This window comes from Oncorhynchus keta, chromosome 9, assembly GCF_023373465.1.
Source record: "Oncorhynchus keta strain PuntledgeMale-10-30-2019 chromosome 9, Oket_V2, whole genome shotgun sequence".
Classification (NCBI taxonomy): domain Eukaryota; kingdom Metazoa; phylum Chordata; class Actinopteri; order Salmoniformes; family Salmonidae; genus Oncorhynchus; species Oncorhynchus keta.
In genome coordinates this window covers 43,514,741-43,541,540 of record NC_068429.1, presented here as the reverse complement: position 1 = coordinate 43,541,540, position 26,800 = coordinate 43,514,741, and the positions used below count along the sequence as shown (strand labels likewise).

The following is a 26,800-nucleotide window of genomic DNA, read 5'->3' as shown; positions in this document are numbered from 1 at the left end:
ATCCGTTTCACTTGCGACGACCCTCCCACTCTGTCTGCCAAATTCTCTCTCTTTGATCTTGATAGGATGCCGGGGTGCAGAGGGTCGTCAGCGAAATGGGACATTCTCCACGCAGACACACTATTAGATTTTGGTCGTGGCATTTTTGTGGCTGTTTTGTTTGTTTGTTTGCTTTGGCACCATTCAACACCCCTCATTATTGCATGTAAGCACGCAACGCTACGGACTACACACACCATTGTTACTTGTTTATAGAGCCACTTCGTGACACACTGAAGTATTGCGGAAGATACACGTTCAAATGTAAAGGTCATTTCCGATTGAGCTGAAATATGCACCGTTCACTGGGAATGCAGTGTCCGACCGTGGGAAAGGGAATGCGGTGTCCGACCGTGGGAAAGGGAATGCGGTGTCCGATCGTGGGAAAGGGAATGCGGTGTCCGACCGTGGGAAAGGGAATGCGGTGTCCGACCGTGGGAAAGGGAATGCGGTGTCCGACCGTGGGAAAGGGAATGCAGTGTCCGACCGTGGGAAAGGGAATGCAGTGTCCGACCGTGGGAAAGGGAATGCAGTGTCCGACCGTGGGAAAGGGAATGCAGTGTCCGACCGTGGGAAAGGGAATGCGGTGTCCGATCGTGGGAAAGGGAATGCAGTGTCCGACCGTGGGAAAGGGAATGCGGTGTCCGATCGTGGGAAAGGGAATGCAGTGTCCGACCGTGGGAAAGGGAATGCAGTGTCCGACCGTGGGAAAGGGAATGCAGTGTCCGACCGTGGGAAAGGGAATGCAGTGTCCGACCGTGGGAAAGGGAATGCAGTGTCCGACCGCGGGAAAGGGAATGCAGTGTCCGACCGCGGGAACGGGAATGCAGTGTCCGACCGCGGGAACAGGAATGCAGTGTCCGACCCCGGGAACAGGAATGCAGTGTCCGACCGTGGGAACATTGTGGATTAAATAGAGCCCTGCGTTGCGCTTAATCTGTTTCCCTCTGTTTTCTCTCTCCTGAGCACAACCCAGCTGTATTCCAAAACAACACTGGCATGGGACCTGGCAGCAAAGACTATTGACACAGAATTACGAGGGGCACAAAACTCTGCCAAAGCTAGTTATTTGGAGACAAGGCAGGTTGACTGGTTATTTATACCCACAGGTTCCGTTTTGACTCCTGTCACATACAGCAATGGGTTCCCTCTTGCTGTAGCACTGGGCAGTGAGACTGTGAGGTAGGCCAGACTGACTGGGAAGTTCCCTGTAGAGACCTAAACAGAAGAGAAGACACTTCTAATTGACACGTCATACTTCTCTTACCATTTCTACCACAAGGGGAAAGGAAGTATTTTACCACAGACTGGCAAACCAGTGTACATTGTAAAGTACTAAAAGGACCGTGTAGATGTGTGCGCATGATATCTCACCTTCAGAGAGAATTTGAACTCCGGACCGATGTCATTGAAGGTATTAACTGCGGTCTTCGCTTCATTGTCCATGTCAACAACATAGAAGTTGAGATTGGCTTCCCTGGAGAGGGAGATCTCTGAGTCATAGTGGACAGGGACGGAGATAGAGGCTTGGTTGTCTGACGGGTTCGCCTCTGTGCTGTCACTGTAGAGAGGAGAAGTAAGCACGTGCAACAGAAGAAGACCCAGAGTCCTAACAGAGAACACTATATGATCAACTGTGGTTGGTACACGAACGAGCAAACAAGTGCTACCTTAGAGCTTCAAAGCTCACGTCGGCTTCGGTCTGCAGTTGATTCAGGTTGAAGTCAAAGTTGATTCCAAATGTCACCTGTGGGGAACAGTGTATTGTTTAGGAACGGCAACCCCGGCCGACAGACCTACACACGCGACGGCTGTGTTGTCGTTTGTCATCAGGTCTTACCTCTTGGTTCTGCCTTAAAGCTGGGTACCCCACCTGGCATGAGAGGGTAAGAGACTCCTTGGTGGAGGTGCACTTCACCTCTGTTCCATCACTCTGAAATGAAACACAACGTTAGGTAAATGCTTACTGATAAATATCAAAATAGCCCTCCTCTAGGGCATGCGTGTGTGTACAAAGCAAAGATGCTGATGCATACTGGAGGACTGATGGAGGCGTAGAAGAGGTTTTTGGAGTACGTGGCCGTGACTTGGGTGTTGTACGCATTCTCCTTCTTGTTGGTCACAGACACAGTGAAGGAGAGCCTCTTGTCCTTGAAGCTGACCAGCATCCTAGACGAGCTGCAAAACACAACACTCGTTTTACTCAGAACAATACGGAGGGGGTCAGAATGAATGTATAATTCTACCTGTATGTGCATGGGGGAAATGAAATGCTGTAGAATGAAGACACCACAGTTTGATGGGGAATCCATGAACAGATCTCATGGGGCCATATATGGTGTCACCATTAACTGGAGCAGTGAAAATAACATATGTCCTTCTGACTGGCCAAGGTTTACGACCTTACCACTCACTTTAAGAGGTGCTGTCTGTGCGTTTGTGTCTGTACGTCTACTGTGTGTCATAACGACCCTGTCTGTCTGTCTGTCTGTCTGTCTGTCTGTCTGTCTGTCTGTCTGTCTGTCTGTCTGTCATATAACGGCTGGTATTCAAACAAATCACACTGCATTTGACTGTTAAAGGTTAGTTATGTTTGAGCCGCATCTGTAGTGTTTTTACTGCAAATGCCGTCTCTGTGAAAGTCAAGGAAATTGCTTCTGAAAGTCAAGTGCAGTGCAATGTCGGCACATTGGGGTTTGCTTGAATCCCGGTCTGTGCCATTCAACTTACAGAGGAAGTGTATTCCCACTAAACCAGACCAACAGAACAGGACTTATTTGTCTGTTCCCATAGAAAAACATATGGGAATACTTGTCTAATAATACGAGACATGTCTGTTATTCCTGAGCTCTTGGAGGAAGAGTGTAGGTTGAGAGTAGCCTGGTTTAACCAGACTGAATGCTGTGCTCAACATTGAGCCCGGTGTTCAGCCTGGTTTTACTAGGCTAGGTTGTGAGAGTGTCAGATTTCACCTGGGAATCATCTCTCCTTTCTTCAACTTCAAGAGCAGGTCACTCAAACACACATCGTCAGAGCCACAGTCTTTGGAGAATGGGATCTGTTGTAAGAGTTCACACGACATAAAATCAAATTAGATATTAGATATTACATGCGCCGAATACAACAGGTGTACCTTACAGTGAAAGGCTTTCTTACAAGCCCTTAACCAACAATGCAGTTTTAAGAAAATACCTAAAAAACAAGTAACAAATAAAAGTAGCAAATAATTACAGAGCAGCAGTAAGAAAACAATAGCGAGGCTTTATACAGGGGGTACCAGTACAGACTCAATATGTGGGTTAGTCCAGGGCACCGGTTAGTCCAGGGCACCGGTTAGTCCAGGGCACCGGTTAGTCCAGGGTAATTGAGGTAAAATGTACATGTAGGTAGAGTTATTAAAGTGACTACGCATAGATAAGATCAGAGAGTAGCAGCAGCGTAGAAGAGGGGGGCAACGCAAATAGTCAGGGTAGCCATTTGAATAGGTGTTCTGGAGTCTTATGGTTTGGGGGTAGAAGCTGTTTAGAAGCCTCTTGGACCTAGACTTGGTTCCGCTTGCCGTGCGGTAGCAGAGAGAACAGTCTATGACTAGAGTGGCTGGAGTCTTTGACAATTTTTAGGGCCTTCTTTTGACACCACCTGGTACAGAAGTCCTGGATGGCAGGAAGCTTGGCCCCGGTGATGTACTGGTCCGCATGCACTACCCTCTGTAGCGCCTTGCGGTCGGAGGCAGAGAAGTTGCCATACCAGGCAGTGATGCAACCCATCAGGATGCTCTCTGATGCAGCTGTAGAACATTTTGAAGATCTGAGGACCATTGCCAAATCCTTTCAGTCTCCTGTGATGTGGACGCCAAGGAACTCGAAGCTCTCAACCTGCTACAGTACAGCCCCGCTGATGAGAATGGGGGCGTGCTCGGTCCTCCTTTTCCTGTAGTCCACAATCATCTTCTTTGTCTTGATCACACTGAGGGAGAGGTTGTTCTCCTGGCACCACACGGCCAGGTCTCTGACTTCCTCCCTATGGGCTGTCTCGTCGTTGTCGGTGATCAGGATCACTGTTGTGTCATCTGCAAACTTAATGATGAGTGAACAGGGAGTACAGGGGGGGACTGAGCACGCACCCCTGAGGGGCCCGTGTGTTGAGGATCAGCGCGGCGGAGGTTTTGCTACCTACCCTTACCGCCTGGGGGCGGCCTGTCAGGAAGTCCAGGATCCAGTTGCAGTGGTAGGTGTTTAGCCTCAGCATTCTGTTGTATTGGGAACTGTGGAGGAGCCGTATCCCAGTTCAACCCCAAACCTAGCCTCAACCACAACTGTAACACTAACTCTGGCTTCATGTCCACATCCCACGTCCACCCTAACACTCAACCACAACCCAAAACCTAATCCCAGCTTCATGTCCACGTCCAGTTCAACCCTAACCCTAACCACAACCGTAGCTCTAACCCCTAGTTTCATGTCCACATACGGGTGCAACCCTAACCATAGCCTCCTCCACAACCATAACGCTACCTACTGTAATAGTCTAAAACTACAATATTTTCATTCCTACTAACAACTGCAAGCAATTGCAACATCAACATATATTTAATGTACATCCCATATTATTGCTATTTTAATTGAGTGGTAACTCACAAAGAACTCCCAGGCAGTGGGACTGAGAACATCCAGAACAGGACTGGAGTCTGGGTCCTGCAGAGTGATGTCCACACGCAGACCGATTGAGCTCACAAAGTCAGGGGCCTCCTGTCAGACAGGAAGCAAAATATAGGAGTTTATGTATTAGTTTCATTCATTTGACTACAAAGCTACTTCTCATCAGCGGTGTCAGAACTCAATGAACTTATTGGAATTGTATAAGTATCCAAAAGAAAACCACAAGATAATACAGAAAAGTAGTGGGCATAGTTTTTTTTTCATCATACATACATACATACATACATACATACATACATACATACATACATACATACATACATACATACATACATACATACATACAGTGCCAGCCAAAAGTTTGGACACACCTACTCATTCCAGGGTTTTTCTTTACTTTTACTATTTTATACATTGTAGAATAATAGTGTAGACATCAAAACTATGAAATAACACATATGGAATCATATAGTAACCAAAGAAGTGTTAAACAAATCAAAATATATTTCATATTTGAGATGCTTCAAAATAGCCACCCTTTTTGTCTTGATGACAGCTTTGCACACTCTTGGCATTCTCTCAACCAGCGTCATGAGGTAGTCACCTGGAATGCATTTCAATTAACAATTGTGCCTTGTTAAAAGTTCATTTGTGGAATTAATTTCCTTTGAGCCAATCAGTTGCGTTGTGACAAGGTAGGGGTGGTATACAGAAGATAGCCCTATTTGGTAAAAGACCAAGTCCATATTATGGCAAGAACAGCTCAAATATGCAAAGAGAAACGACAGTCCATCATCATAAATCATCAGTGATTTATTTAGAATTCAAGGCACACTTAACCAGCATGGCTACCACAGCATTCGGCAACGATACACCATCCCATTTGGTTGGCGCTTTGTGAGACTATCATTTGTTTTTCAACAGGACAATGTTCCAACACACCTCCAGGCTGTGTAAGGGCTATTTGTCCACGCAGGAGAGTGATGGAGTGCTGCATCAGATGACCGGGCCTCCACAATCACCCAACCTCAACCCGATTGAGATGGTTTGGGATGAGTTGGACCGCAGAGTGAAGGAAAAGCAGCCAACAAGTGCTCAGCATATGTGGGAACTCCTTCAAGACTGTTGGAAAAGCATTCCAGGTGAAGCTGGTTAAGAGAATGCCAAGAGTGTGCAAAGCTGTCATCAAGGCAAAGGGTGGCTACTTCGAAGAATCTAAAATCTAGAATATATTTTGATTTGTTTAACACTTTTTTGATTACTACATGAGTCCATATGCTATTTAATAATATAGATGTATTCCCTATTATTATACAATATAGAAAATAGTAAAACTAAAGAAAAACTGTGTCCAAATGTTTGACTGGTACTGTACATACAAGTAAACATTCATCTTGGTAATGTTCCTGAAAGAGAGTTTTAAGAGTTTGCTAAAAGGATGTTTCCTCCATTATAAATGAACACAGTAATTCAACAAGGCCTGACAAAGGAGAGAAAACAGACACACCTCATTCAGCAAATCAGCATCAAACCTTTTCATATTATCTTTCTTTACCTGGACAAAGACTTCTAGTGTCTCACAGACCTCCCCGGTGGAAACCCGGATGTCTTTCTGCAGGACTCTCTCTGAGTTCCTGAACTGACCTCTGGAGGTGACACGAGACGACTGGAGCTCAGCATCCAGGGTCAGGTTGTATCTGATAGCTGAGGTGAGAAGTAGCACAGGCAACAACACACAATTAGAGGGAGATACTAACACAGAGACAGAGACAGAGACAGAGACAGAGACAGAGACAGAGAGAGAGAGAGAGAGAGAGAGAGAGAGAGAGAGAGAGAGACAGAGAGAGAGAGAGAGAGAGAGAGAGAGAGAGAGAGAGAGAGAGAGAGACAGAGAGAGACAGAGACAGAGACAGAGACAGAGACGAAAAGAAGCAGGGCTTACCCACAGGTCCTACAGGTATCTTGGGCCTGAAGGTGGCGCTGAAACAGACTGAGGTGTTGAAGCAGGACACCAGCCTCCCACTGACCCTGCACGTCTTACTCAGGATGCTGACCGTGTCAGGGTTGAAGGTTGCCCTCGCTGTCACCACGGCCATACCCCGAGACCTGGGAGAGGTCATAATCAGTGAGTCATAATCATATATCAAGCTAACTGGCTCTTTTATGTTTATGAATATGACTACATCTACTGAGAGATGCTTCAATCACAAGGCAACTTCATGAGTCATGAGTCAACTTCAGATTGGTTAATGTGTTGATTAACTGATTGGCTCATTGGTTGACTGATTGATTGATTGATTGATGTATTGATTGTATAAGTGACATCAGCAACTACATGGAAGTGGTTAGCAGCCGTGTCAGATCCAGATGGGAATGGTCGGCATAATCCAATCTCTTTAAACCAAATCCACGCAGCTGTTTTGCTCTCTAGATGGAGTGGGAGGAGGTGACAAGACTAAATGCTTTCCCACAGTTATGTAAGAGAAGGCTTTCCATGAGGCGGCACATCTCTCTCAGACAACTGAAACTTGAGGAGATACAGTAAGTATAAGATGCTTCTCTCAGAGCCTACTGTAAATTTCATTTCTTCGGGTTTGGAGTTATTGTAAACCAAAATAAGTTGTTCAGCTGCGAAGAACAGCTGCCAATGTGCTGATATCAAGTCTAAAGTAAACACTGTAACTCGAGTAGATAACTTGTGAGACGCGTGTGATTTGAGGGAAACCAAATGATTTAGTTGTTTCCCGAAAGAGCAGGGTTAAGAGAAAATATATAAAAAATACAAAAAAGAGAAAGAAACGAGTGAGCGAGTCTCACCAGAGCTGTACCACCATTCCATAAGCCCCCACTGAGACATCTGGTATGGTGTCATCGTTTAAGTCAGAGCTGGCGTCCATGGACCTCCCGAAGTACCGCAACGCAGGGTCCAGCTTGGAGCCCAGGATTTTCTGAAATGAACAAGATAAAACACGATTTTACCCTTGATCCCACATCAGATGCTCACGTTGGCTGGATTCCATCAGATTGAGAAACACTTCTAGTGAATCCCAAAGCGTCAGATAAATTATATGTAGACACAACAGGTTCAGTTGTGACATGGCGGTGGGGCAGGAGTGGGAAAATGTCTTGGCTCGAAGGCCACGTCGAGATTTAGAAACTCAAAAGGAGGCCGCACAGATTTTAAAAAAAATTGCAGGCCAGAAAAATGTCAGTTATTAAAAATATATAGATCTATTATCATTTTTATATACTTTCTATGTCGTTTTAGACGTTCAAGTGTGGCCTTTTTCAACCCAAAATACCACCCCACCCCCCACCATGAAAGTTATTTTTTTATTAAAACCTCCCGTGGGCCGGATTGAATGGGCTCCCGGCCCGTAGTTTGCCGACCCCTGTGCTAGCGAGTGACAAGAGCTGGGATAAGGTTGCGTTGAGTGAATGCACTGAGCACAATCCTCAACCCGCAGCTACCTGGGAATACTGTGTCCTGAGTCTCTTCTTGTCCCCGTTGAAGACATAGATTACACCTTTATTGTTGTCTTCCAGTGGGGCTCCCACCACCACATCACTGTAGCCATCCATGTTGAGGTCAGGCACCGCTGAGATAGACATCCCAAAACGAGCGTTCTCCACTGGGGACGGACCCTTCAGGAACCCCTGAACACTTAGGATGCCCTAGAAGCACCAATGGAAAACAAACCATGAATATTCGTGTACTTTAGGAAGGCGTGACTTTCAAAAGATCTTGAAACCAATGTGCTCAGAGAATGCCGTGTGTACACACCGAAAATTAAACCATTAGATGAAATGTACAGTGGTGGGTCTGCACTCAAAAATATAAACATATAAACATGTGTAACTCTGTGTTGTTGTTTGTGTCGCACTGCTTTGCTTTATCTTGGCCAGGTCGCAGTTGTACATGAGAACTTGTTCTCAACTGGCCTACCTGCTTAAATAAAGGTGAACAAAAATAAGATGTGTGGCTTACCTTTGTGAAGGAGAGGAGATGGACTTTCCCAATCTCCTTCTGCTGTTCGTTCATGAACATGGGAGCTCCAACCAGTAGTAGATCAGACACACCATCTTTATCCACATCCAGAGGACAGAGTACGCTGCCGTAGTAGGAGCCTATCTACAGAATCAAAAGCGCATACAGCAAACTATTAAGAGGAACATATATTTTGAATCAATGAGCAGAAACAAAGGATAACAACGTTTACGATGCAGATGGGAACAAATCGGACAAGTCAGATATGATAGATCATTGGAGAGAGAGAGAGAGAGAGATATACTGTATGATAGATAGAGATAGTAGAGAGAGAGAGATATATACTGTATGATAGATAGATAGATAGAGATAGAGAGAGAGAGATATATACTGTATTATAGATAGAGATATAGATATTGATAGATAGAGAGAGAGAGAGATATATACTGTATGATAGATAGAGATAGTAGAGAGAGAGAGATATATATACTGAGAGAGAGATAGAGAGCTATATACTGTATGATAGATAGAGATAGTAGAGAGAGATATATACTGTATGATAGATAGAGAGAGAGAGAGATATATACTGTATGATAGATAGAGATAGTAGAGAGAGAGAGAGAGAGAGAGAGATATACTGTATGATAGATAGAGATATATACTGTATGATAGATAGAGATAGTAGAGAGAGAGAGAGAGATATATACTGTATGATAGATACTGTAGATAGATAGAGATAGGAGAGAGAGAGAGAGATATATACTGTGATAGATAGATCATACTGTATGATAGATAGAGATAGTAGAGAGAGAGAGATATATACTGTATGATAGATCATTGGAGAGAGAGAGAGAGAGATATATACTGTATGATAGTAGAGAGAGATATACTGTATGATAGATAGAGATAGTAGAGAGAGAGAGAGAGATACTGTATGATAGTAGAGAGAGATATATATACTGTATGATAGATAGAGAGAGATATACTGTATGATAGATAGAGATAGTAGAGAGAGAGAGAGAGATATATATCTATATATATAGATATATACTGTATGATAGTAGAGAGAGATATATATACTGTATGATAGATAGAGATAGTAGAGAGAGAGAGATATACTGTATGATAGATAGAGATAGTAGAGAGAGAGAGAGAGAGATATATATATACTGTATGATAGATAGAGATAGTAGAGAGAGATATATACTGTATGATAGATGTAGAGAGAGAGAGAGATATATACTGTATGATAGCGAGAGAGAGATATACTGTATGATAGATAGAGATAGTAGAGAGAGAGAGAGAGAGATATACTGTATGATAGATAGAGATAGTAGAGAGAGAGATATATACTGTATGATATATGTAGAGAGAGAGAGAGATATATACTGTATGATAGATAGAGATAGTAGAGAGAGAGATATATACTGTATGATAGATAGAGATAATAGAGAGAGAGAGAGAGATATATACTGTATGATAGATAGAGATAGTAGAGAGAGAGAGAGAGATATATACTGTAAGATAGATAGAGATAGTAGAGAGAGAGAGAGATATATACTGTATGATAGATAGAGATAGTAGAGAGAGAGATATATATACTGTATGATAGATAGAGATAGCAGAGAGAGAGATATGTACTGTATGATAGATAGAGATAGTAGAGAGAGAGAGAGAGAGATATACTGTATGATAGATAGAGATAGTAGAGAGCGAGAGAGAGAGAGATATATATACTGTATGATAGATAGAGATAGTAGAGAGAGATAGAGAGAGAGAGAGATATATATACTGTATGACAGATAGAGATAGTAGAGAGAGAGAGATATATACTGTATGATAGATAGAGATAGTAGAGAGAGAGAGAGATATACTGTATGATAGATAGAGATAGTAGAGATAGAGAGAGAGAGATATATACTGTATGATAGAGAGAGAGATATATACTGTATGATAGAGAGAGAGAGATATATACTATATGATAGAGAGAGAGATATATACTGTATGATAGAGAGAGAGAGATATATACTATATGATAGAGAGAGAGATATATACTGTATGATAGATAGAGATAGTAGAGAGACATAACATCTGACAACACACCAATTGACGTGCTCTTCTTTTCAATATGGTTCATTTAGCAAACACTCATCCAAAGCGACTTACAGAACTGTCACCATTGTCAACCGCTCTTCTCTTCCATTTTAATCAGAGAGCCTTACCTGGTCTCCTCTCTGGGAGTCGATGACGGTGGGTTGTCCCTTGCCGTTGATGATGTACACTATGACCTGTCCAGTGTGGTTGGACCGAGGAGCGCCAGCCACATAGTACTCTGTGCTGCCATCATTCAGCGTTGTCACAGAGTAGCCTGTGCAGAACAGCCAAATGGGATATTATGGACAAACGTGTAACAATGTCCAGCGCTAGTAGTCTTACTGCCAGTCACACTGTAAATAAAGATATCTATTGTTTGAGCTTCAATACACATTCAAAGGAAGTTAGAAATTGTTGGAAAAGCAAGAGGCCTTAGAATGGCTTGGTGTTGATTAACTCATAATACAATAGCACAACATCAAATGAAGAGAAAGGAGACAATATTGACTCGAAGATGATTGCAAGCTCACTTACCTAATAGTGAGCTGTGGTTTCTGTCCTCCAGGATTCTCTCAAAGGCCGTCTTGGGGAAGATGTCCGATTTCTGGGTGGTGTAGTGAACCACAGTACCACTCCAGCCATAGGCCCCCACTGCACCCAGCATAATCATGTTCTGTAATGAGAGCAAGAAGAGTACCTGTTAAAAACGCACTAAGAAATGTTCAGGTACTGCTTACGAATGTGTTACGAATGTGTTGCGAATGTGTTACGAATGTGTTACGTAAGACACCCGTGAAATAAAATGCTACCAAATAGACTAACTGATTTAAAGTAAGAGTTGGGGGTTTGTATCCCATACCTGCTTCTTGGTTTGGTGGGCACTGAATCCCACTTGGGACATCTCCATCTGAAAGTCACCACCTTTCCCAGTACCTAACCCCCACAGAAAACACAACGGACAGGTTCGGTTAAGTGCAATAAAGTGGCCGTGCTACTATTTCTGGTTTTGTAAATGGTAACTCATTCTTGTTCGAATGGACCGCGCTACAAATTCAGCGTTGCTTTAGAACACAACTTTACCCTCGATGTTGAAGATGCGGTCTCCCAGAGATCCAGCGATCTCGAGCAGAGCCTCCTCAGCTGATACGTTGAAGAAATACCTATCTGTCGGGGTGCTGGCGATTGACTTGATCTCCGCAATCAGGTTCTTAGTGTCAATGTCATTCCTTATGTAATACCCAAGGACCTAGAAAAAACAGACATAATAAATAATTAGTTTTAAAATCATTGATATTAGAATGAAAGGGAAGATTGATATACCGTAATAATAGTAATGCCAATTTATAAGGGTATCAAAGGTCTCAAACTGTAAATGTTAATACCTCACACTCAACACTGTACGTACTGTATATCCAGGTGTCTTTTGCTAAAGAGATTTCATGTCAACGAGAGACTCACCTGGATAAATAAAGGATCAACCAAATAGGTGTGATATTTACTCACAGCAATACCAAAGCGGGTGATCTTCTCACTCTCACACTTCCTGATGACGTCGTCTCGGAGGTTCTTGTCGTGAGACTCTCCGTCCGTCACCACCACCATCACTTTGCTGGCTCCGGGTCGAGCCCCGTTCCCGGGCAGGAACGCGTTCTGTCTGAGACACGAGGTCAAAAAAAGTGTCCCATCTCAACATACTCCAACCCAATTCAATACCCAAATGTAAAGAAAAAGCTTCTAAAACGTTTGTTCGGAACACATTTCATTGTGTTGTATTCCATTCAAGTGCTCAATTCTAACCCAATTTGGGGGGGTACAGAGAGATTCTGATCCTGTTGTTATTTGTTATAAATATGTTGAGTCAATAGAGTCAGGATATATATATTTAAATTGCATGAGGGTCACGATCACTTACAGATGTAGGATATTTTTGTATTTTAAAAAAAAGAAGAAGTTTTTGTGGGTGGATCAGCTTTAATATTGTGGAATGATTGTTGCTTTCATCAGTGTAATCGTCTGCATCATTGGGATGTAAGGATCTTAATTTGAGCCACTTTTCTACAGCGAATAATCCTGCAGCAACAGAAAATGTGAATTCTAATTTTTTTTTAAATTGTAGGGCTTGATCTGACATTTTAAAGTGGAAAGTTTGACATTTTAAAGTGGAAATTACAAACTTTAGAAGCCTTTGTAAACCTTGAATAGTCTACAAGTTTGCATTTCCTGCTGTACAGGAACATTTGCCGCAACAAAAGAGTGATCCTAAGGACCCATTGACTAGCAGAGAACAGGAGGAAATACCTCAGGCTTGCCTCCCTAATGGCACCCACATAGTGTACTATTTCTGGCCAAAAGTAGTGCACTACGTAGGGTATAGGGTGCCATTTGGGGTGCAGGATTTAGACTATGTTGACACTGCAAGAATAGAAAGTGTTGTAGAGCGAGACACACCGAGCAAATTCAATGGCGCGGAAGGTGTTTGTCTCCAGGCCTTCCCTCTGTAGAATGTTCGCTGCAGCCGCAATGATCGAGTCTTTGGTTTTGTAGGCGTTCAGATGGAATTCAACGACTGGCTCAACCCCGTACTGTATAATACTTGCCTGAAAACATGAACATAAAGTCAACAAAAAACAGACAGGGATAGATCATTTACTCGGGCCAAGATTCAATCCGACTGCGGGTGGTCCACAATGCAGCTTTTAAAGGCGATCTCCGACTGAGCTGATATATACAGTGTTTACCATGAATGAGATCTCTGCGGATGGGGGGGGGCATTGCCTTTAAAAGATGCATTGTCAATAACCTCGACAAGTGGCAAATGATATACATTGATATAACTGTGAGCACACTTACCTGAGTATTATCCGGTCCAATATCTAAATTCTCCAACAGTTTCTTGAGGAAAGCCACAACTGGTGGCCAGGGATATATACTGTTGGATCCATCCACAATAATAGCAATATCCATTGGACCCCCACAAGCTGGAAAGACAAGATAAGAATTGAGTTCATGTCAACACGTGCATTTTCCATGGTAATCATTCATAACTCCAACCACAAAGGGGCGTTAAATATGACATTACAGTAGGACTGAAAGCTAGAATCCTTCGTTGCCACATCCATTTTTCTACAGCTGTGTGTACACATTGGTTCTTGAAGAATAGAACTTAGAAATGCCTCATGAGCTTAGTTCAACTTTTTGGTACCCTATCAGAACACAAAATATAAGCTTGTTTCACGGCAATGTGTACACTTGTGAACAACATAAATGCAAATGAACAATACATAGCCTCAAAATGTGGTGGCAAATGTACATCCGCCGCTCTTTCTAGAAAGTTGAGAGTGGTTACCTTTCTCTAGTCCCACCCCTTAGCTTTTTAGCACAACGGGGGGGGGGGGGCGCTTTGTTATTGTTTCAAATGAGGACTCGAGCTTTAATTTATACTTTTAATCAATGGTGAAAACAATACATAACTCGTAGGCTCAGGATATTTCAAATGATGAAGGACTCTTACTTTGAAGGGCAGGTGAGAACGAAGACAGGGGGTTGAAGAGAGGGTTCACTTCTGCACAGATCCCTGGGTAATAATACTGGCTGCCACACTTCTGAGCCCACAGAGGTCCACATGTCTACCAGGAGAACAAGACGACACGCAAGATATAAGGTAAATACATCCAAAACAACACTACATTCAGGCTATCAATCCCAAGTCCCTAAACATGTGGGATTGATTGACTGATAAGATCTTATATGAACTCTCCAGCTGCAGTGATGTTAAAGCTGTTGATCATGATGAATCTATCTTGTGTGGCTGTAAAGAATCAAATGTAATCATTCCAAACGTGTTAACCATGAATCTATCTTGTGTGGCTGTAAAGAATCAGACGCAATGATTCCAAACCTGTTAACCATGGATGTATCTTGTGTGGCTGTGCGGGTGAGGATTAGGGTTAGGATAGCTAGAAGTTCTATACAGATGTAGTGGTGTATAAAAACAGGTTTACCATGAACTTGTCTTCTGTAGCTGTGTGGGTGAGGGTTAGCCCCAGACTCATGTTGACATTGATGTTCTTCACTGTTGACATGCTGACTGAGTCTGAAGTACAGGAGAGAGAAAACACATTGTTACAGTGTCCTTGTATTCGGTAACGAATACATTCTCATGGTGCAATTACAGTGCTCATCATTCATGAAAACACACAATGAGATCTTGCAACACTCCGAAGAAACACGGTTCCTTTTCGAACCACAGTGGCCATCGCTCTGACTGACAGACTGATTTGACCGGGTTCAAATGGGATTTAAATGGAATAATGTGGGGAAACACAAGCTAATGCTAGGCGATACAGCGACTGCTAAAAAAGGGAAGGAGTTTATAGAGATACAGAAGGGGAGAAGGAATAGCTAGCCTGGGCGCAAGCCTGGGCGCAAGCCTGGGCGCAAGCCTGGGCGCTAGCCTGGGCGCTAGCCTGGGCGCTAGCCTGTTTCTGCTCCCTTGCCAACACTTTATGGAATGAAGTATGTATGAAGTATGCCTTACTCTGTAGGTTGAGTATGAAGTATGTAGGAAGAGTACGAAGTGTGTCTTACTCTCTAGGTTGAGTATAAAGTATGAATTAAGAGTACGAAGTGTGTCTTACTCTGCAGGTTGAGTATAAAGTATGTATTAAGAGTACGAAGTATGTCTTACTCTCTAGGTTGAGTATAATGTATGTATTAAGAGTACGAAGTATGTCTTACTCTCTAGGTTGAGTATAATGTATGTATTAAGAGTACGAAGTATGTCTTACTCTGCAGGTTGAGTATAAAGTATATACAATATGAAGAGTATGAAGTATGTCTTACTCTGCAGGTTGAGTATAAAGTATATGCAATATGAAGAGTATGAAGTATGTCTTACTCTGCAGGTTGAGTTTAAAGTATATACAATTTGAAGAATGTATTACTCCGCAGGTTGAGTATAAAGTATATACAATATGAAGAGTATGAACTATGTCTTACTCTGCAGGTTGAGTATAAAGTATATACAATATGAAGAGTATGAACTATGTCTTACTCTGCAGGTTGAGTATAAAGTATATAAAATATAAAGAATGTCTTACTCTGCAGGATGAGTATAAAGTATATAAAATATAAAGAATGTCTTACTCTGCAGGTTGAGTATAAAGTATATACAATATGAACTATGTCTTACTCTGCAGGTTGAGTATAAAGTATATACAATATGAAGAGTATGAACTATGTCTTACTCTGCAGGTTGAGTATAAAGTATATAAAATATAAAGAATGTCTTACTCTGCAGGTTGAGTATAAAGTATATACAATATGAACTATGTCTTACTCTGCAGGTTGAGTATAAAGTATATAAAATCTAAAGAATGTCTTACTCTGCAGGTTGAGTATAAAGTATATACAATATGAACTATGTCTTACTCTGCAGGTTGAGTATAAAGTATATACAATATGAAGAGTATGAACTATGTCTTACTCTGCAGGTTGAGTATAAAGTATATACAATATGAAGAGTATGAACTATGTCTTACTCTGCAGGTTGAGTATAAAGTATATACAATATGAAGAGTATGAACTATGTCTTACTCTGCAGGTTGAGTATAAAGTATATAAAATATAAAGAATGTCTTACTCTGCAGGTTGAGTATAAAGTATATAAAATATAAAGAATGTCTTACTCTGCAGGTTGAGTATAAAGTATATACAATATGAACTGTGTCTTACTCTGCAGGTTGAGTATAAAGTATATAAAATATAAAGAATGTCTTACTCTGCAGGTTGAGTATAAAGTATATACAATATGAACTATGTCTTACTCTGCAGGTTGAGTATAAAGTATATACAATATGAAGAGTATGAACTATGTCTTACTCTGCAGGTTGAGTATAAAGTATATACAATATGAAGAGTATGAACTATGTCTTACTCTGCAGGTTGAGTATAAAGTATATACAATATGAAGAGTATGAACTATGTCTTACTCTGCAGGTTGAGTATAAAGTATATAAAATATAAAGAATGTCTTACTCTGCAGGTTGAGTATAAAGTATATAAAATCTAAAGAATGTCTTACTCTGCAGGTTGAGTATAAAGTATATACAATATGAACTATGTCTTACTCTGCAGGTTGAGTATAAAGTATATACAATATGAAGAGTATGAACTATGTCTTACTCTGCAGGTTGAGTATAAAGTATATACAATATGAAGAGTATGAACTATGTCTTACTCTGCAGGTTGAGTATAAAGTATATACAATATGAAGAGTATGAACTATGTCTTACTCTGCAGGTTGAGTATAAAGTATATAAAATATAAAGAATGTCTTACTCTGCAGGTTGAGTATAAAGTATATAAAATATAAAGAATGTCTTACTCTGCAGGTTGAGTATAAAGTATATACAATATGAACTGTGTCTTACTCTGCAGGTTGAGTATAAAGTATATAAAATATAAAGAATGTCTTACTCTGCAGGTTGAGTATAAAGTATATACAATATGAACTATGTCTTACTCTGCAGGTTGAGTATAAAGTATATACAATATGAAGAGTATGAACTATGTCTTACTCTGCAGGTTGAGTATAAAGTATATACAATATGAAGAGTATGAACTATGTCTTACTCTGCAGGTTGAGTATAAAGTATATACAATATGAAGAGTATGAACTATGTCTTACTCTGCAGGTTGAGTATAAAGTATATACAATATGAAGAGTATGAACTATGTCTTACTCTGCAGGTTGAGTATAAAGTATATACAATATGAAGAGTATGAACTATGTCTTACTCTGCAGGTTGAGTATAAAGTATATAAAATATAAAGAATGTCTTACTCTGCAGGTTGAGTATAAAGTATATACAATATGAAGAGTATGAACTATGTCTTACTCTGCAGGTTGAGTATAAAGTATATAAAATATAAAGCATGTCTTACTCTGCAGGTTGAGTATAAAGTATATACAATATGAAGAGTATGAACTATGTCTTACTCTGCAGGTTGAGTATAAAGTATATAAAATATAAAGAATGTCTTACTCTCCAGGTTGAGTATAAAGTATATACAATATGAAGAGTATGAAGTATGTCTTACTCTGCAGGTTGAGTATAAAGTATATACAATATGAAGAGTATGAACTATGTCTTACTCTGCAGGTTGAGTATAAAGTATATACAATATGAAGAGTATGAACTATGTCTTACTCTGCAGGTTGAGTATAAAGTATATAAAATATAAAGAATGTCTTACTCTGCAGGTTGAGTATAAAGTATATAAAATATAAAGAATGTCTTACTCTGCAGGTTGAGTATAAAGTATATACAATATGAAGAGTATGAACTATGTCTTACTCTGCAGGTTGAGTATAAAGTATATACAATATGAAGAGTATGAACTATGTCTTACTCTGCAGGTTGAGTATAAAGAACATATAAAATATAAAGAATGTCTTACTCTGCAGGTTGAGTATAAAGTATATAAAATATAAAGAATGTCTTACTCTGCAGGTTGAGTATAAAGTATATACAATATGAAGAGTATGAAGTATGTCTTACTCTGCAGGTTGAGTATAAAGTATATACAATATGAAGAGTATGAACTATGTCTTACTCTGCAGGTTGAGTATAAAGTATATAAAATATAAAGAATGTCTTACTCTGCAGGTTGAGTATAAAGTATATACAATATGAAGAGTATGAACTATGTCTTACTCTGCAGGTTGAGTATAAAGTATATACAATATGAAGAGTATGAACTATGTCTTACTCTGCAGGTTGAGTATAAAGTATATACAATATGAAGAGTATGAACTATGTCTTACTCTGCAGGTTGAGTATAAAGTATATACAATATGAAGAGTATGAAGTATGTCTTACTCTGCAGGTTGAGTCTCTGGCAGCCTGAACTGGACCCTCTGATCTCACACTTGTAGATGTCTCCTTTCCTGTCCTGGTTGTATCCACTCCAGGGAGAACCAACCAGCAACCTGGGGGAACACACACACACACATGCATACAGACAAGCAGGCAGGCAGGCAGACAGACAGACAGAAATTTGCATACTGATTACATAATAATTACAATGGCATGTATGTCTAAATTACACACAATTGTTGGTAGCTCATACCATTGTTAGGGAATAGACTGATGTTACTGTCCTTGTACTTCATATTTGGATGCAGTACATACATTCACAACAAGACAATGGCAGTTACAGAGTTTTTCATTATCTACAGATGTGGAAGGTAAACACATACTCTACCAAGGTCATCATTAACAGTTAACCTTAGGGGGGAAAGTGTAATAAACACCTTAACCCTGAAGGGCAAAGGACAGTGACATTTAACAGTGAAAGGATGTTTTCAGACTCTGCCTGTTGCATGAGAATGAGAGAGCCATAATGACCAGTGCCAGTACTTTTGGTGGCTCAGGATCCATGGTGTTACTGCCATGTGAGTCAATCAGTCAGGACACACACGGCCACTATATTACACAGCGTGACGTCAGACCAGCCTACCACACTAGAAACAAGTTACACTCATTATCCTTTCTTGATGACCACACACACACACCAAGCCCACTCCGTTACACATCACTGAGGAAAGCCCCACCTTGCTAGACTACTTTTCTTTGTTTTAATTAGGTTAAGTCAGTTAAGAACAAATTCTTATTTACAATGATAGCCTAGGAACAGTGGGTTAACTGCCTTGTTCAGGGGCAGAACAATAGATTTTTACCATGTCAGCTCAGGGATTCGATCTAGCAACCTTTCAGTTACAGGCCCAACGCACTAACCAATAGGCTACCTGCCACCAACTACAGTGTGAACAGAGAGACCACTCAGCAGCTGATAAGTAAACTATTTCTTATTCTGCTGGCTTTGAATCTTCAGTCATGACCGAAATTATCGGTACCCTTGATAAAGGAGAGCAAAAAAAGGCAGTATAAAATATATAGTACAATTACTGAGCTTTATAAAAACGGGTTGTTTGGATCCTGGATGCTGATTGGTTGATAGTTATAGCACCACAATCCCCACATTCCATGTGTAATGCCTGTTAACAGTTCCGTTAGATTTATCACAACCCAGCCAGTCAATTTATACAAAACAAAAATATAGACACATCATGTAAAGTGTTGATCCCATCAGCTGAAATAAAAGATCCCAGAAATGTTCCATACGCACAAATAGCTTTTTTATCTCAAATTTTGTGCCCAACTTTGTTTTCTTCCATGTTAGTGAGCATTTCTCCTATGCCAAAATAATCAAACCACCTGACAGGTGTGGTATATGAAGAAGCTGCTTAAACAGCATGAATGAATTTTTTTTTTACACATTTTTTACACAAAAACATTTCAAATGTAAATATTTGATTAAACGAGTAATAAAAAAAAAAAGATCTAAAAATACAACCCTGTTTTCAATACTTTGTGCACACGAGGATAATTGCACTTTGATTCCTCCATGCAGAATCTTTCCAGATCCTTGATATCCTCTGCGCTTATGCACTGCCCTCTTCAATTCAAACCACAGGTTTTCAATGAGGTTCAAGTCCGGAGACAGAGATGGCAATTACAAAATGTTGATTTTGTGGTCAATTAACCTTTTTTTTTTAAAGATTTCGATGTGTGCTGGAAGAACCACTTGCAGCCAAGTTTCAGCCTCCTGGCAGCGGCAACCAGATGAATGTCCTGGTACTCGGTATATTTCATGATGTCGTCGACCTTAACAAGGACCCCAGGACCAGTTGAAGCAAAATAGGCCCATAACATCAAAGATCCACAGTAGGTACGAGGTTCTTTTCTGCATATGCATCCTTCATTTGAGGCCCAACCCACCACTGGTGTGCATGGGTAAAGAGCTCTGTTTTCGTCTCATCGGACCATAGCACCCGGTACAAATCCAAGTGCCAATGCCGTTTAGCAAACTTCAAACATTTACATTTGTTGGTTGCTTTCAATAAAGGCTTTTTTTTAAAATGGCAACCCTTCCAAATAGCCTATTGGCCTGAAGGTGGCTTCTAATGGGAGATTTAGAGATGGCCCTTGGCCTTTTCTTTGCCTCCTAAATGATCTTTCTCACTGCGCGTCGGAGCAAGATACACTTCGGTCCGCTACCAGGGAAGTTTACCACCGTGCCAGTGGTTTTAAACGTCCTCATTTCGGCCATAATGGCAGTAAGCGGTGTATTTTATTTTTTTACACATGGTCTGTCAACAACCATTTGTCTCTTTTAAATTTGGGAGTTCTATGCGTATTCCCATGGTGACGGATGACAAACGGATTTTACACGCGCGTTCTCTATGTTTGTCTCTCCATTGTTTTGAGTGTACAATATCGCTCAGTATTTGTATTGTTTGTTTTATACAGTCTTTTTTTTGGCTCATATTTATCAAGGGTGCCTATAATTTCAGTCATGACTGTATATCTTTTTTTGGCCAGGACACAGTGTGTTGGTGTGATATTAAACCGAATAAAGACAGAATAGAAGCTCAAAGCATGACCTCTGGTATCAGTAGTATGCAGGAGAATAGGCTTGTCAGCTAACAGCACTTCCTCGACCATGCTAGTTTCTACAGATATTAGCATGTATTTCACTGGTTACAGCTGAAGAAACATTTCAGTTCCATATATGAACTTGGTACACGTTTGCCAACGGTTGGCATTCGTGTTTCGTTGTGGTGTCTCCGAATATCCCAAAACTCCCAGACGCTCCTACTGACTTTGTGTTAGAGCCTAAGCCCTCACTGCGTGTCGGGGCAAGCACTGTTCCAGTGGTTTTAAACATCCTCATTTTGCCATAATAGTGGTAAGCTGTGTATTTGGTGTATAGTTTTTTTTTTACACATTGCCTGATTTCTGAAAGTCAACAACCATTAGTCTTTTTTAATTTGTGAGTTCGACACCTTTTCCCATGGTGACGGGATGACAACTAAAGAAACATTATGAACTTGGTACACGTTTGCCAATGGTTGGCATTCGTGTTTCGGTGTGGTTTCTCTGAATATCCCAAAACTCCCCTACGCCCCCACTGACTTTGTGTTAGAGCCAAAGCTCACATTCTTAGACAGGAGGCAGCCAATTAGACAAAGGGAGAGAACTGTCACCTGGCCATCTCTGTGATGTCATACACTCTGGCTTTCAACGCAACAAGGCACTTCTTTTCTCTGGGGTTACGAGGTCTTTATGCCTCTTATTTCAAATGGGGTATTTATCAAGATTACAAATGACGAAACCGTAAACCTCTTTCCACTGTCATGTTGTCAAAACCTAGTCTCGTCCACCAGCCAGGTTAGTCAAAACCACATTCAATTGAAGTCCACTTAAGTCCTTGACGCAATTATGCAACCCATCATCAGCCTAAGTGGTGGACATCTAGTTATTTGTGTTTGTCAATCATTTCCCTCCCTCAAACCTCAAGTTAAATGTTTCTCAGAGCCCTTTCCTTTGTTAACAATGTTCCCATCCACACATAGTTATTAATACGCCATAGGTTAACCCAGGCTCAGTCTCCATGTCTGTTTATGACGGGAAACGAAAGGAAGGCAGCTATGTTCCTGGAGAGATGTATTCAAAAGGAAAATGTCTCCTCTGAGATCTCCCGGATGCAGACAGACGGCACTGCGGACTACAGGAAGTGTGTGTGTGTGAGCGAGACGTGAACCCAAGAACCCTGTCTGTGACGTCTGCTCTGTGGTGATCAGCAGTATAACTCTATAATGTGAGTGTGTGTGTGTGTGTGTGTGTGTGTGTGTGTGTGTGTGTGTGTGTGTGTGTGTGTGTGTGTGTGTGTGTGTGTGTGTGTGTGTGTGTGTGTGTGTGTGTGTGTGTGTGTGTGTGTGTGTGTGGTGTGTGCGTGTAGTATAGTGTTGAAGTGCCTGGATCTTGCTCCGTTGCTAACACTGCTGAGGGTCATGTGACCTACTGTAAGAACAGGAACAGCATTAGCTTGAGAAAACGGATGCCCACCGCAGGGGTTCCAAATCCAGCAGCTACACAACAGTTCTGGATCTCTCAGACCCAAACAAAGCTCGGGCTTGTTTTTAGCTCTCCTGGCCCCTGTACGGCGTGCGAGAGTGATTTGGACACAGTGCTACTGTCGTAACTGTACATCAGCACAGCGTAGTGCAAGTGTGCATCTGTGGAGGTGCTGAGATGCTGTTCTTACCATGTCAGAACGTAACTGCCAGCTAGCCTACAAAGTCAACAACGCAGCCACTGCCAGCTAGCCTACTTCAGCAGTACTGTGTCATTTTAATCATTTTAGTCAATAAGATTCTTGCTACGTAAGCTTAACTTTCTGAACATTCGAGACGTGTAGTCCACTTGTCATTCCAATCTCCTTGCATTAGCGTAGCCTCTTCTGTAGCCTGTCAACTATGTGTCTGTCTATCCCTGTTCTCTCCTCTCTGCACAGACCATACAAACGCTCCACACCGCGTGGCCGCGGCCACCTAATCTGGTGGTCCCAGCGCGCACGACCCACGTGGAGTTCCAGGTCTCCGGTAGCCTCTGGAACTGCCGATCTGCGGCCAACAAGGCAGAGTTCATCTCAGCCTATGCCTCCCTCTAGTCCCTCGACTTCTTGGCACTGACGGAAACATGGATCACCACAGATAACACTGCTACTCCTACTGCTCTCTCTTCGTCCGCCCACGTGTTCTCGCACACCCCGAGAGCTTCTGGTCAGCGGGGTGGTGGCACCGGGATCCTCATCTCTCCCAAGTGGTCATTCTCTCTTTCTCCCCTTACCCATCTGTCTATCGCCTCCTTTGAATTTCATGCTGTCACAGTTACCAGCCCTTTCAAGCTTAACATCCTTATCATTTATCGCCCTCCAGGTCCCCTCGGAGAGTTCATCAATGAGCTTGATGCCTTGATAAGCTCCTTTCCTGAGGACGGCTCACCTCTCACAGTTCTGGGCGACTTTAACCTCCCCACGTCTACCTTTGACTCATTCCTCTCTGCCTCTTTCTTTCCACTCCTCTCCTCTTTTGACCTCACCCTCTCACCTTCCCCCTACTCACAAGGCAGGCAATACGCTCGACCTCATCTTTACTAGATGCTGTTCTTCCACTAACCTCATTGCAACTCCCTCCAAGTCTCCGACCACTACCTTGTATCCTTTTCCCTCTCGCTCTCATCCAACACTTCCCACACTGCCCCTACTCGGATGGTATCGCGCCGTCCCAACCTTCGCTCTCTCTCCCCCGCTACTCTCTCCTCTTCCATCCTATCATCTCTTCCCTCTGCTCAAACCTTCTCCAACCTATCTCCTGATTCTGCCTCCTCAACCCTCCTCTCCTCCCTTTCTGCATCCTTTGACTCTCTATGTCCCCTATCTTCCAGGCCGGCTCGGTCCTCCCCTCCCGCTCCGTGGCTCGACGACTCATTGCGAGCTCACAGAACAGGGCTCCAGGCAGCCGAGCGGAAATGGAGGAAAACTCGCCTCCCTGCAGACCTGGCATCCTTTCACTCCCTCCTCTCTACATTTTCCTCCTCTGTCTCTGCTGCTAAAGCCACTTTCTACCACTCTAAATTCCAAGCATCTGCCTCTAACCCTAGGAAGCTCTTTGCCACCTTCTCCTCCCTCCTGAATCCTCCTCCCCCTCCCCCTCCTCCCTCTCTGCAGATGACTTCGTCAACCATTTTGAAAAGAAGGTCGACGACATCCGATCCTCGTTTGCTAAGTCAAACGACACCGCTGGTTCTGCTCACACTGCCCTACCCTGTGCTCTGACCTCTTTCTCCCCTCTCTCTCCAGATGAAATCTCGCGTCTTGTGACGGCCGGCCGCCCAACAACCTGCCCGCTCGACCCTATCCTCTCTTCTCCAGACCATTTCCGGAGACCTTCTCCCTTACCTCACCTCGCTCATCAACTCATCCCTGACCGCTGGCTACGTCCCTTCCGTCTTCAAGAGAGCGAGAGTTGCACCCCTTCTGAAAAAACCTACACTCGATCCCTCCGATGTCAACAACTACAGACCAGTATCCCTTCTTTCTTTTCTCTCCAAAACTCTTGAACGTGCCGTCCTTGGCCAGCTCTCCCGCTATCGCTCTCAGAATGACCTTCTTGATCCAAATCAGTCAGGTTTCAAGACTAGTCATTCAACTGAGACTGCTCTTCTCTGTATCACGGAGGCGCTCCGCACTGCTAAAGCTAACTCTCTCTCCTCTGCTCTCATCCTTCTAGACCTATCGGCTGCCTTCGATACTGTGAACCATCAGATCCTTCTCTCCACCCTCTCAGAGTTGGGCATCTCCGGCGCGGCCCACGCTTGGATTGCGTCCTACCTGACAGGTCGCTCCTACCAGGTGGCGTGGCGAGAATCTGTCTCCTCACCACGCGCTCTCACCACTGGTGTCCCCCAGGGCTCTGTTCTAGGCCCTCTCCTATTCTCGCTATACACCAAGTCACTTGGCTCTGTCATAACCTCACATGGTCTCTCCTATCATTGCTATGCAGACAACACACAATTAATCTTCTCCTTTCCCCCTTCTGATGACCAGGTGGCGAATCGCATCTCTGCATGTCTGGCAGACATATCAGTGTGGATGACGGATCACCACCTCAAGCTGAACCTCGGCAAGACGGAGCTGCTCTTCCTTCCGGGGAAGGACTGCCCGTTCCATGATCTCGCCATCACGGTTGACAACTCCATTGTGTCCTCCTCCCAGAGCGCTAAGAACCTTGGCGTGATCCTGGACAACACCCTGTCATTCTCAACTAACATCAAGGCGGTGGCCCGTTCCTGTAGGTTCATGCTCTACAACATCCGCAGAGTACGACCCTGCCTCACACAGGAAGCGGCGCAGGTCCTAATCCAGGCACTTGTCATCTCCCGTCTGGATTACTGCAACTCGCTGTTGGCTGGGCTCCCTGCCTGTGCCATTAAACCCCTACAACTCATCCAGAACGCCGCAGCCCGTCTGGTGTTCAACCTTCCCAAGTTCTCTCACGTCACCCCGCTCCTCCGCTCTCTCCACTGGCTTCCAGTTGAAGCTCGCATCCGCTACAAGACCATGGTGCTTGCCTACGGAGCTGTGAGGGGAACGGCACCTCAGTACCTCCAGGCTCTGATCAGGCCCTACACCCAAACAAGGGCACTGCGTTCATCCACCTCTGGCCTGCTCGCCTCCCACCACTGAGGAAGTACAGTTCCCGGTCAGCCCAGTCAAAACTGTTCGCTGCTCTGGCTCCCCAATGGTGGAACAAACTCCCTCACGACGCCAGGACAGCGGAGTCAATCACCACCTTCCGGAGACACCTGAAACCCCACCTCTTTAAGGAATACCTAGGATAGGATAAAGTAATCCTTCTCACCCCCCTTAAAAGATTTAGATGCACTATTGTAAAGTGGCTGTTCCACTGGATGTCATAAGGTGAATGCACCAATTTGTAAGTCGCTCTGGATAAGAGCGTCTGCTAAATGACTTAAATGTAATGATGTAAATGTAACACTGTCTAGCACTTTCTACCACTCTGCACTGCTTGTGTAGGGCGGCCCTATGCATGACTCCGTAGTCTCGTCTCACCATTTTCCCTGGTGATTTCGGAACTGTTTCACGGTGTATCCAAACTCCTCGAGGGCAGGTCCAGAGAATACCTTGGCTCCTGCCGTCCCCACATTAAAGGATAGGGACCGGGGGATGCTCCAACCTGCAGAGGGAGAGAGGGAGAGAGGGAGAGAGAGAGAGAGAGAGAGAGAGAGAGAGAGAGAGCGAGAGAGAGAGAGAGCGAGAGATCACACTGCTATCATAAATAACACTCTCCTCCACCACAAATATGCTGCAGCAGCGAGGTTCAGGTTTGTGTAAGACGGGGGAGATGAATTGAATGTCAAAGTACAAAAAACAAAAAAACACCACACCTTCTTCGTCTGTGATATGTGCTATGAGGTGCTTAGCTTTTACGTGTGTGCGCATGTAAGTGCGCGTGTGTGTGTGTTATCCTTGTTCCCAGGATACTATGGCTGTACCAGGAATAACAACAAATTCCTAATGCCAACGGCAA

General features: G+C 42.9%; 1 protein-coding gene across 2 annotated transcripts in view; it reads right to left on the bottom strand.

Moving 5' to 3' along the window:
* The window catches only part of LOC118387897 (integrin alpha-2), a 39,850-nt gene that overhangs the window by 4,161 nt on the left and 8,889 nt on the right, over positions 1-26,800 (bottom strand). For both annotated transcript variants that reach the window (XM_052525945.1, XM_052525944.1), the window contains exons 2-24: positions 26,323-26,446; positions 18,663-18,772; positions 14,781-14,872; positions 14,291-14,405; positions 13,630-13,757; positions 13,228-13,376; positions 12,283-12,433; positions 11,860-12,025; positions 11,639-11,712; positions 11,314-11,452; positions 10,908-11,053; positions 8,686-8,829; positions 8,169-8,372; positions 7,515-7,645; positions 6,640-6,803; positions 6,253-6,401; positions 4,677-4,787; positions 3,012-3,097; positions 2,076-2,217; positions 1,880-1,972; positions 1,710-1,786; positions 1,414-1,600; positions 1,147-1,257 (exon numbers count right to left, since the gene is read on the bottom strand). In XM_052525945.1, coding sequence (XP_052381905.1) covers positions 1,147-1,257; positions 1,414-1,600; positions 1,710-1,786; positions 1,880-1,972; positions 2,076-2,217; positions 3,012-3,097; positions 4,677-4,787; positions 6,253-6,401; positions 6,640-6,803; positions 7,515-7,645; positions 8,169-8,372; positions 8,686-8,829; positions 10,908-11,053; positions 11,314-11,452; positions 11,639-11,712; positions 11,860-12,025; positions 12,283-12,433; positions 13,228-13,376; positions 13,630-13,757; positions 14,291-14,405; positions 14,781-14,861 — 2,748 coding nt within the window. In that variant the 5' untranslated portion in view covers positions 14,862-14,872; positions 18,663-18,772; positions 26,323-26,446. The remainder of the gene's footprint in view (positions 1-1,146; positions 1,258-1,413; positions 1,601-1,709; positions 1,787-1,879; positions 1,973-2,075; positions 2,218-3,011; positions 3,098-4,676; positions 4,788-6,252; positions 6,402-6,639; positions 6,804-7,514; positions 7,646-8,168; positions 8,373-8,685; positions 8,830-10,907; positions 11,054-11,313; positions 11,453-11,638; positions 11,713-11,859; positions 12,026-12,282; positions 12,434-13,227; positions 13,377-13,629; positions 13,758-14,290; positions 14,406-14,780; positions 14,873-18,662; positions 18,773-26,322; positions 26,447-26,800) is intronic.